Source organism: Lichenostomus cassidix, chromosome 1Aa (assembly GCF_008360975.1).
Source record: "Lichenostomus cassidix isolate B80296 chromosome 1Aa, HeHo_3.0, whole genome shotgun sequence".
Lineage (NCBI taxonomy): Eukaryota > Metazoa > Chordata > Aves > Passeriformes > Meliphagidae > Lichenostomus > Lichenostomus cassidix.
In genome coordinates, this window is record NC_139480.1 from 13642229 (window position 1) to 13654469 (window position 12241).

General features: G+C 37.5%; 1 protein-coding gene and 1 long non-coding RNA gene across 2 annotated transcripts in view; one reads left to right on the forward strand and one right to left on the reverse strand.

Annotated features, from left to right (window-relative positions):
* Positions 1 to 5299, forward strand: part of PRKAR2B (protein kinase cAMP-dependent type II regulatory subunit beta) — a 78122-nt gene extending 72823 nt beyond the window's left edge. The window contains exons 8-11 of the mRNA XM_085040895.1: positions 471 to 545; positions 1312 to 1377; positions 1497 to 1644; positions 3102 to 5299. Of these exons, the coding sequence (XP_084897021.1) occupies positions 471 to 545; positions 1312 to 1377; positions 1497 to 1644; positions 3102 to 3235 (423 nt within the window). The 3' untranslated portion in view covers positions 3236 to 5299. The remainder of the gene's footprint in view (positions 1 to 470; positions 546 to 1311; positions 1378 to 1496; positions 1645 to 3101) is intronic.
* Positions 5285 to 12057, reverse strand: LOC146443198 (uncharacterized). Its single transcript, XR_014846326.1, has 3 exons — positions 11949 to 12057; positions 5920 to 6129; positions 5285 to 5818 (listed from the first exon to the last, which is right to left on the reverse strand). It is a non-coding gene; the product is annotated as an uncharacterized LOC146443198 (long non-coding RNA).
* Positions 12058 to 12241: the final 184 nt, after the last annotated feature.

Here is a 12241-nt window from a genome sequence, read left to right on the forward strand (position 1 = left end):
TTCGCAATAAAAGTTTGCACACTTTTGTTTTGGAGAAGGACCATATTTTAATTTTTTTTTAAATTTAGGATAAATAATTATTGTTCATACTGTATTTTAAAACATAGATTAGCTTTACTTTCAATTTAAGTTTAATTTTACTAGATACTAGCCAATAAAATTTAACAATGACTTGGGGAATTTCAAAATATTTTAATTTATCTGCTTTATTTTTACATGCATGCTTTTCTGAAAATAATTTTTGAAGGCTTCTTACAAAAATGGAAGCTCTATCAGATTAGCTGTTAAAATTGTAAAATACCCTCTGGAACACTGTTCAGCGGTTCTTTTTTTAATGGCAGTCAAAACAGGAAAATAAAGATACAGTGTTCTGTGCAAAGATTCATTAAAAAATTAGGAAAGGGCTTTCTAAATATATAATATCATAATGTTAACCAAATATTTCTTATATTTTCTTTTTTAAAATGAAGATGTCTGAGCGTTTAAAAGTGGTTGATGTGATTGGTACCAAAGTGTACAAAGATGGAGAACAAATCATTGCTCAGGTACAGTTTCCTCCTAGTTTTAGTTTTTCTTTCATAGTAGGTAACAATAATCATGTTATTTATAGACAGGGCATATTTTTAAACACTATTTTGCTTTCTCACATAAACAAAATCAATGAATCTTAAATATAAGAGGTGGTTATTTTGTTTTAACAGCTCACTTTTCATTTATGGTACCTTCAAAAACAACTCTCTTTGTTAGTATAAATAAAAGAGGCAACATTTTTAGTATACTCAGAAACTCAAATTTTATAGGTGTGCTCCCAATGAGGAGCACTGAAGACTCACCTTGGTCTTGCTGTTAAAATATGGTAAGATTTTCAAGAAGACAGAAGTAAGCTCTTCAGGATAGGCCACCGAGCATGTCTTGTCCCAGGATAATTAGTGGATATCACATAGCCCTTGGAGGCTTTTTATACTGGAACCTTGGTAAGGGAAATAATTTGGGAGGAACACAGAAGTGGAGAAATGATAATAAGAATCCTAAAAATCTTCCACAACATTGATTTTCTCTGCTTTTTTTGTAAGGCACAGTCAGCGATGTCTTTCCATGAAAAGCCCTCGCTGTCAGTTAGTCCTGTATAGGTGTTTTGATTGTTCTGTGTCTAGAGTATGGTTTTCAAATTAAAAGTGGGTTCTTTTGCAACAGGTATCAAAAAGAGGAGCTTCAAGGTACTGATTGCAAATATTTTAATGTTATCATGAGACTAGAAGGGAAATTTTACATTTTCTATACTCACTTTATTTTTTTTTTTTTCTGGGGCAGGGTGACTTGGCTGATTCTTTCTTCATTGTGGAATCTGGAGAAGTAAGGATTATAATGACAAGGAAGGTAAACATCCCTAAAACACCAACTTCTTATTTTACCATTGTCACTAACTTTACTTATGAAATCCTGAGTTAAGCAAATCTCTCCTCTCATACTCTTTCTTTCTCTTTCCTTTTTTACAGGATATTCAGGGTAAACAAGAGATAGAAGAGAATGGAGCAGTAGAAATAGCTCGATGCTCAAGAGGACAATATTTTGGAGAACTTGCTCTTGTTACTAACAAACCACGAGCTGCTTCTGCATTTGCTCTTGGCACTGTCAAGTGTTTAGGTATTATTCAATACTATTTTATATCTAATATAAAATGATACATAATCTATATGGTCATTTTTATTGTGACTCTGTCTTTCTCCAGAATATAAGATTTAATTACATTTACCCAAATAAGGCTGTTTCAGTATATCACCTATTATTGTGCATTACTATTTGCATTATTTATCTGCAGAAATTACTTGCAGTTGATAAACACTATTGCACACAATTTCTCCAACATTTCTCTGATCTTATGGAGGTAAAAATTGTTTTAGGGTAGTAAAGATTATTACTGCAAACCAGTTATAACTATCAGATAAATGTCTAATACTCTGCAGAGAGATGAGGTGTTTCTTTTCTCAGTAGACTGACTCATTGAAGAAATAATTCTGTTAAAAATCCTGTGCCTTTTTATCACCATGACTTAAACTTTTAACAAATTCTTTTGTCTTCATCAGCTGTTAATTTAGTCATTCCATCACACTGTAGTCTCAAGCACAGGAAGAGTGAAGAGTGTAGGAGTTGTGCTCACAGACAACCCTTCACATTCATTACTTTTCATGGTCTGATGTTTAGCTCCTAATAATGGGAAAATTGTAAATGGCAAAGATAGATTTGCTATTCTTGCGTAACAATGTGATGACCAAGCCAGTAACCAAAAAGTTTCTCTGTTCTTTAAAATTCCTAACTCCAAACACAGAGATGATCAGGTAATAGAGATCAAAGGTATGACAGATGGGAAAGAACAAGAGGCAGTGGTGAGGAAGAGTGTTATTATCCATTATGGATGAGTAACAGAGATCTCTGGTACTTCCCAAACAGCAGAGATCTTGAACATTTCTCAGGAGACAAGAGATTACAGAGTGGCAGGTTGGAAGTATATGAAGCTTTCTTCCTGGCCTCTTGGCTGAACTATAGAGGATCACATTATGTGATCTGGTAGAGAAAATATTCCAGTTGGTTGTGCACTGACTTTGCATGGGAATTACTGTCTTCAAATTTTTGTACATTTGCTGGGAAAATAAATATCTATTACAATTTTTGCTTTGGGTGGAAGCAAGTAAAAAGAGCGAGGAAACAGGCCAAGTTAGAGCCCCAATACAGCCAACAACATCACTTAAGAATGTGGCATTTTGAAATCTTATGAGTCCTAAAACTTTATTTTGTGGAGGAATCCAGGCCCCTTCAGACTTCTTCACCAGCTCTTGGGTAACATAAACGTTACTATGAAAATATTTTCAAAATAAGGAACAGAGAAAGTTCAAATTTATTTATGAAGTTTTAAGACAGCAATGTGTTGGTTGATCTTGGTTTTGCTAAGGTAAGCAGTTCCCTCCTGTGCAAACAATGTATATGCCTTAGTAGTATCTGTTGTCATTTAAAATCTTACATTGAAATGTCATAAATACCAGGATTAATGTCAGTAACTGATGAGCACATCACATTCTTTCTCTTTCTCTCCCTTTTTGTCTTAGTTATGGATGTGCAGGCGTTTGAAAGGCTTTTGGGACCTTGTATGGAAATTCTGAAAAGAAACATTGCAAACTATGAAGAGCAGCTAGTTGCTCTCTTTGGAACAAACATGGACATTGCTGATACCAGTGCATGAACTAAACATTGGAGCAACAAGATCTGTTATGAGAATATAGCACAGTAGTGGTTAGTCCACTGAGAAATTGTCTCTCTTCCTATAGATGCCAAGCATTTTCTGTGATTTCTAGAATGGGACTGGGGGGTTTTGGTTGTTTTTGGTTGGGTGGTTCTTCTGTTTTTGTTTTGTTTTGGATTTTTTTTTTTACTTATGACAGTGGAAATACTAGTAAAGAAAATAGCAATTCAATAAATTGAGGGCTTGATTTTTAAAAGTGCTTAGAATTGATGGTTCCATCTGATATAAGGATGACTTGTAGTAGCACAGCACTTTTGAAAATCAAGTCCTTTAACACAGCATTTCCTCAAAGAATAGATTAAAAAAACCCCACATGTGATGAACTTGTTAAACCAGCTTCTGTTCTTCAAAAAGGTTACATCTTTTCTGGAAAGACTGTTAGTTTGAATGTGATATGTTGAAAGTATTAGTGCACACAAAGTGTTTATATGTATTAATACAGAAGATATACAGTAGATATTACTTTTTGACTATTACAGTTATGATTTTATGTTGCATTTATCACAGATGTAGTGAATCACAAGATTAATCATAAGATAAAGCATGACAATGCGTTTTGTGTAACGCTCATGACCCAAATCTGATTTTTAACACTTTGTAATTTGTTTTAAAGTCCTCTTTGTTTAATATGTCATGTTTCAGCACGACATTGTAATATCTTATGCAATTCAGAGGACTTGTATATTTTTGCAATAAACTGCATTTTTTATTAGTTACATGAATTCTGTACATGAGTGAGGACAGCTGACAAATTAACCTTAATGCTTTCAAAACAAAGGCATGGGTCATTGTCATGTTCTACCTAATCATACATAACCTATATTGTTTTCCTTCTCCCTTGTTTTATATTTATGCATTTTGTCTTCTCTATTTATGCTTGTTCTCTAGTTAATTTTTTTTAAGATCTCACCTTTTTATTGTTAAATCTGTTTCAAGTGAAATGATCTCTGTATATCTCTCTTCTTGCAGTCTAATCTTAGTTATCAAAGATCAGAGTCAATTACTGAAGTGATTGATATCAAAAGCCATGCTAAACTAAGCTTGTCCTTGAAAATCCTTATCAGGAAGTGCAAAAATATTTTTAAATTGAAAGATCAGTACTTCCAAAGCTTTGCACACATCTGTCATTGTTAAAGCTAACATGTCTTGCTTTCAAAAACCTGTAGGTCATCACGAAAAAATGTGTTCAGCCATAATAGCATGGGATACCTTCTGAGACTGAGGAGAGAGAATATCATCTTAATTAGGAGCAGAGGGCTCATTGCTTACAAGGGTCTGTGACTGGCAATTTCGGGCACAGTCCAGTTTCAATACTGCTTACTGACCTGTCTGTTGATGTTCATGGAAAGCCAGTGCACACACTGGCGATGGGCAGTTCTGCCAAAATGAGACTGCAAGAGTGGTAGGAAGGCTGCTTGTGCCCCCATTCAAACACCTGAATTATAACATCTTTCCTTCTTAGATAACTACTTTTCTAATGCCATATATTTGTGTATGTTGATGTAATCATTATGCTACAGTTAGTGACATGTTCTGACAATTTATATAATCATACCTGTATATGAAATTATGATTATATAATATGATAACAATATATAATTTATATCATATAGTATGGTATAAATTATAAGTCAGATTCCTAACAAAATATAATTTGATCAAAATTTACAAATGTAATTTTTTTTTTTACCTAGAAACCTGGTATGAATAATTGCACATATGATAACTTGCCTTTGTACTTTTGATTTATGGAAAAAAGAGAAGCCTGTTATACTAGAAGGAAATATCAGGTAACCAAAATCTACACTCTTGTCATTCTGTATGCTTAATCTCTAAAAGCTACCTATATTTTGCACTGGCTTGATGTGATAAAGAAAAATGCTAGAAATTACTTGTATGGCAGTAAACTACAATCAAGGCCATAAATGCCAGTCATGATATTTTCAATATTGTTGGTTATATTTAAAGTTTCCTTACAATAAACAACACTTTTATATATAAAAATCTATGTTTATTGATATTGTTGTCTTTTAATTCTATTATCATAAAGTTACAAGTGACCTATTTATATTCATTTATTTAAAAAATCACAATTCTTAACACTTCCATGCTGATTTTCATAAATGACATGCAGATGCTCTGTCTACTCAAAACAGATGACATGTTGGTGTGGTAGTTGTCATTACTTTATTTGATTATTTGCTTGTAGTTTATAGCTGGGAAAAAGCTGTGGATTAACAGATTTAGAACAATCAGAGACTTTGGATTTTCTGATTCCTAAAGTACAGCTTCATGTTGCAGCATTTTTATTGTGTTGCTCTTGGGCACTGGATGATTTCTGGAATTTCCTTTATTGGTAAATTCAGGTGGGGCTTAACCACCAGTAACAAATTAACACTTTTTAAGTTTCATCCAAATCATTATATCCTTCATCAGTTTACAGCTGGGATTTCTCCTGGATCTCTTCATATGTATGCTTCAAACATGCCAGGCTTCATGTCATAAATGTGGTGAGTGTTCATCCTAAGAATGAAATCATACCAAGTTACTGATTTTTTTTTACAGACCTTTCAATAAAAGGTAGACAATTCTAATAATTTTAGACAACAGTATGTCAGCTTTACCTTATGAGACTAGCTATGCCCATGCTTAAGTTACCTGATGCTTCTCTTATTAAAGATTTTTATTGTTCTTATTTGTAGTCAGGTCACTGAAGGAATGGGACTTTGGCAATTACTTGGCCCATATATCTGTGTTTCTCTCCTCTCTCCCCAACATCACTCATGATTTATAATCTGCAGATGATTTAAACTAATTTGACAGATGTTGAAGTTCTAAATAGGAAAAAAAAAAAAGGGAAAAAAATAAAAGCTCCAGTGAGTTTGTTGAAAGTATGCCCCACTGAGTGAGGAGAGAAAATCCTGAAAGAAATCCTGTATGAGAGGCATTCATGGGTTCACATGTTTTACTAACCAGAAGAGAATCCATACGGCAGAAAAAAATTTTTTTATAAATGCCTTAACCATAGGGAAAAAAAATCTGATCACAGCCCTGAAGCTGATCACAAGACAAACCCTGAGGAGAGCAAGATTCCTTGATCCTAGTGCTGATGCCATCACTTTTTAAATGTCAAATGACATTGCGCTCCATGAGATTCATAATTCAAATTCATATGAAATAGACACTTCTGAAATCAGTCCCTTATGGACCTCCTGTTTAAGGTCCAGAAGTGACCAACTCTGGAAGTCTTGAGGCAAACCTCTGAAGAGCATTGTGAAACCATTTACAACCTAAACCACTATCACTCCATCTTCTTGCCTCGTGTTGTCTTTTCTATTCATTAAAGACTATTTTGGCCCTTGCTGGAATGGTGGGTTTAGTTTTCTTTTGGTGGTTTGCTTTTGTGTTGCTTGAAATGTTTGGTGCTTTAAGCGTTCTGTGACTCTAGGAGAGTTATGTAATCATGGTGCCATTTTGTAGTTCATGGCACACTTGCCATTACAAACGTTATTGTCCATTCAATATCAAGAGTTCCCAGATGTGCAAAATCAGTATCTTCTGGTCATCCTCCACAGATCCTGGCAATTCTTAGTCTTTTTTTCAGATGCTTATAGCATCTGATAGTGTTTGCTGAAAAAAGTGGTTTGCTGGAAGTTGATTTGCCACAGCATGGACGTTCTTACATATTCTTGCTAAAGATTTTATGTTAGTTTAAAGCTCTTTTTATCCAATCATACATGTGATGATTATAGGTGTGGGATTTTTTTTTTTGAGTTTCTAAGATACTTTCCAATGTCTGTAGTTCTCAACTGCCTCTTAGTATGCTGAGTATATACAGATCTGTGCATTATTGTCTTGCAAAATTTAGGATCATTTTCGAATCATTCTGAAAGTTGTATTTCCTTCAGAGATATACCAAGGCTGTTTCCAAGTTCTTAATCTACTTTTTGACTCAGAAAGATGCTTAGCAGACTGGACACTCTCACATCACAGACCAAAAGGAAGCTGAATAATCTTGGTAGGGAATGAAAAGCCCAAAGAAAATTAGATTTTAACATTGTCTCTTCCTTCACACCATTTCTCTATTTCCGTCTAAATGATCTTTCTCCTGGCAGCCAAGTGAAGAGCCAGTGGCAATAGGGGAATATAAGGCAAGTGGTGTGACTGTCTGGCTCTGTGCTGTGACAGTGACCTGGTTGGCTGGGTAGACACTCTCCCTTCCTCATCCCCTTTGTCCCACCCCTGTCCCTTCTCTGATGGCAAATCAAAATGAGCTGGAGTGCAGTTCTGGCATTGCCACGACTGTGTGAATACAATGGGTAGGGTTGTGTTTCTTCCTGAGAGCTGGTAGAAGCCTATGTATGTACAGGCAAACAGGAAAAAGACAAAGACCAAACTCTTTGGCATAAAAGAAGCCGCCCAATCAAGAACTCTGACATTAGGTTATGTTAGGTCATTGTGACAGTGTCTGCTGACTCAACCTTTTCTTACTGAGGTAAATTAAATTAGGACAGCCTAAAAATAGCATCATGGCATGATATGAATACTTTGTCCTTTCTTCTTTGAAGGTATTGGATTATTTCAGGTGAGCAGCTATGAAGTTCTGGGAGAGAATAATGCTCTGGGCAGGTCTCTGTGGATGACTAATTTCCTGGCAGCCAAGTGAACCATTGGGACCTGCTCCCTCACACCTCTGAAGATGCTGGAAACTCAGTTCTGATAAATGTCTTATCTAGAAAAATCCATCCAACTTACCAAGAAGCTCTGTATTCTTTTTCTCTTTGTTGCTTTGTCCTTGACAAGGGTCAGGTGCTGTGACTATCTTAAGCAACTCTAGCTTCACTGTACCATTAGTTTTTGGCTGCATCTGTATGACTGTGTCTATAATAGGAAATTTTATGTGCCTGAGATTATTTGCTAGTATTGAGGGTCTGAATGACCAACATTTATACTGTTTTCCAGTATTTCTCTGGGCTCCTATATAAGCTGTCTAGGAGACTTTTTCCAGCTTTCCATATGGGGTGGCCATACGAAGAAGGCCAACCGAGAATAGTCCTTGGCCTATGGCAGTTCCCAAACTCTATCTGAAAATTATTTGTTATTGGCCTGTGCAAAAAATGTGCAAGGGCTGTCCTAAAATGAACTGTATACAGTACAGATGATTGTGTTCCAGTGCCCAGAAACACTTCCTGGCACTTTAATTTACCAACCAACATAAAGGAAACCTACAGTTCTGTAATCTCTTCTTGACTCGTTTTTCTCTAAGCTTTGAGCTGGGATGGAAGGTAGTTTAATTTATCACTTTTCGGGACTGTTTTTGTGATATGTGAAGCCTTTTTTTTTTCCTAATACTATTGTCAACTTTTGTCTTGCTCAATCTTTGTAGGTGAAAAAAGTTTAGCTAAAACTGGAATCTATGCCATAATGACATGAAATAAATTTCTCTTTAGTTCCTGACCTGTCTTGAAAGAGAGAAAAAAAAAAACTCTGGCCTGTTATTCTGTTTCTCCTCAATTTGAGCCACTGCAGGAGGCAAGTGAAGTTTCTCTTCTAGCACTCAAGAGAAAACATCTTTCCTGGGAGCAACAAATTTTCTGTTCCTATGCTCTTCATTCCCAATAGCATCTTCTGTGAAGAGATTAAGGATGTGAAATGTGGAAATGGGATGTCATTAGGAACATGGACAGAGCCAGCCACCATTGCAGCTAGCCACAAATGGCCATTGGAAGAGGGAATGAGTACAAACAGCTCTAGGAGATACACAAGTCATTGTGAGAGGAGAAAACTGATGTGAGAGAATCTGCGGCAAAACAGCTGCAGAACAGAAGCTGCCACATTGGGTAGGAGTAGAAACTCTGGTGAGCAGGGTTCTCTGATGTCTGGGGGAGTATTTAGTTAATTACTGAGGGTGGATGTGTGCGTGCTCATGTGAAAGCTCCTGTAGCAGAATTAAAATAATGATATGCTGTATTTCAGAGCGTCAGCAATAACAGCTGTGTCATAAGGGCAGGATTGACTTTCGACAGGAGGGATTAAAAGCAGAGATAGGCACAAACCCAATATATAACGTATATTTTACTAATACAATTTTGACTGAAATATTACTAGTTTTAAAAATCTACTTTGTGGTTTCTTAACTTTGGCAGATTTAGGAGGTAAATAGCTAAGATGCAAATTAGTCAGTATTTTCTAATTGTAGTCTCTTCTGTTTGTTTTTTACTTCTTGGTAGCCAGCCATAAAGTGACAATAACTCAAGACTAACACTTCTGAATCTTCCACCTTATTTTCTGCCTCTTAAAACAGCAGAAGCAACTGAATCAGCAAAGCCACCAAGAGTGGCTGTATTACACAGTATTGATTCATTCTCTGAGCACCCATTCATTTAAACATGGAGTAAGGTGAGGTAGGGTGTGTGGAGGGGGAGTAATGATATAATTAGAGACCAGGCATTCAGAGCAAGGAGTATGGCATTGACATAATCTTAATTCTGAAATTTATGATACATAACTTGCCTTGAGCCAAGTAAGATTTGATGGTTTTGTTTGTCTTGCTGTCATTTACTGCATGGACTACCTGTTCTTTTATTTATTTTTGCTTACATCCTCACTGAGTAAATGTTTACTTACTGTATGCAAAGGGGAGGTATATTTGAAAATAAGAAAGTTTTTACATATCTCTTTAGAATTTCAAAACAGTTCAGACACTCACCTTTACAAGATTTTAATCTCAGTCCTAGGTAGGATTCATATTTTTGTGCTTTCTGGGTATGTCATAGATTCCAGTGTGATATTGGGGCTCTAATTCAGCAATGGTATTTACTTGTCTAGACCTGTGTCTGGAATCTGGGCCAGTGGATGTCAGAGGACTGGGCTTCATACCTAACACCTTACCTAGCATAAGCTTTTGTAGAGAGCCATGAACCTTCACAGCAAATAGCTGTGAAGTTACTTTGTTTTACCAAAAAGTACATAGCAGGGTGGAAATGTGCGCCATAAGAAGATTCACATCCCTTAGGCCAACAGACTTCTGAAGAAAGGTGGGACTGGAGACAGGAGTTTGTATATTCTGTAGCTGCTTCACTGGGCCTCTCTCTCTTCCATCTTCCCCACTGTGGCAGAGGGAGCTTTCAGAAGACTACATTGTGAGTTTTACCTTGCAAGTGGCTGTCCCACTGGCACAGAAGCCTGTTTACAGAATGGAGACATCCACATGCCCACGTCTTCTGCCTCACCTTGATCTGGCAGTGCAGGGTCTGCGCTGAAACTCATTAAAAGCCCATGAAGCTTAGATGTCTCTCCAAAGAGCCTGCAGGCTGTTTAGATGTGTAAGGGACATCAAAAGGGAAGGGGAAGTAACAGAGCCTTCAAATTAATTTTATTGTGGGGTGGTGTAAAAAAGACGGTTCCTGGTTTACCGGTTTTCTATTTATTAAAAGAATGTATTTTAGAGAGGGGGCAAAAGCTTTCTTATACAAAGATGTATCAGTTATTCAGAAAAAGCCTGAATTGTAAATATAAGGAAAATGTGAGCTTGTGGGATGTGGGGTAGACATCTGATATTATAATAGGCTGTCTAGTCACTTAATATTTGAATCTCAGTAGTACTTTTAAGATTATTTTCCTCAAGGCACTTGTTTAAATAACTCATGTTTTCAAATTGGGAAAATGATTCGTAAAGGGTTGGTTTGTTTGGTCATTAAGCATGGAAGATTTTGAGTTAAATTCCATGGCATTGGCTTTGCTACTCTCTTTTAAAGCTAAGCTTGCTTACAAAGAGTAATAGTTTCCAGTTCACACTGCAGAAGATACTCTTTAGAGTAATGTCGCTCTTCAAACAGTGCCTACAGAGGGCAATGACTTTACTAACAGGCAAACTATTACTTCGTGGAAAAGGCAAATCTTAACTTGATGTGGCAACGACATCTGCGGACTGAGTGTGTTTTGATGGAAAGTACAATTTTGGCATAATTTTCTTTTTTTCTTTTTAACTGTGTTACCCATGTAGGCCTGTGGGAACAACAATCCAGCATTCCCTCTAGTGGTCACTTACCAAACAGGGAACATTTCTGTTTAACTTGCGTTTTGTTTGGGTTTTTTTTCTAATTTTCTCGCACAGCTATGTTAGCATGCCTAAAAGGCAGAACTGTTGCAGATACCAATTACAGCAAAGGCTCTGAGGCAGGATTTAGAACACGCTCTCATTACTGGAACGATGGTGACAACAGGATAAGAAATGCTTTACTTGGAAAAATCTCAACAGTTGCGAAATACTGTAACTGTCCATGAGTTCTAAAATATTATCGACTGTTTCTGAATTGTGTGTGTACTTGCGTTGCACCACATCATGCGTTTGAATTAATCTATTTTGTGATGAAGATGTGGTCTCGGTAAGTCTTGTCTCTGATCTCCCAGAGTTACCAGGTAAGTGGGAAAATGTCTAAATAGTAATGTTTAACCAAACCACGCCGTTACTTTGGCAGTAAATGTATGAGACTGTCTGGGAGACACTACAGGACCGATAAACCTGCATGGATTTAACTCCCCCCAAATTATATTTTGGGCCTAAGCTCCCACCAGTGTCTTTTCAATGAAAGCCAGGCGAGGCACGAGGCCGGAGCGGAGGCCGAGCGCAGCTGCTGACTCACTGCCTGACCTTTGGCAACCTCCTTTGCCCTCCGCGCCGCAGCCGTGACTGGGGCCCAGCGCGGGCCCGTTCCGCGGAGCGCTGCCGGGGCGAGCCGGGCCTGGCCGTGCGGGGCGGGGGCGGCGGGGGGCGCGGGCGGGCAGCGGCCGGGCCGGGTGCACGTGTCCGCGCCGCTTGTTTACTATCGCCGGCCCGCGCGGGGAATCCTGGGGGCTGTCGTCTTATCGCCGACCCGTGGGCAGGCTCGGGCGGCGGCCGCGACTACAACTCCCAGAATGCTTCTGCGCGCGTCGGCGAAGACG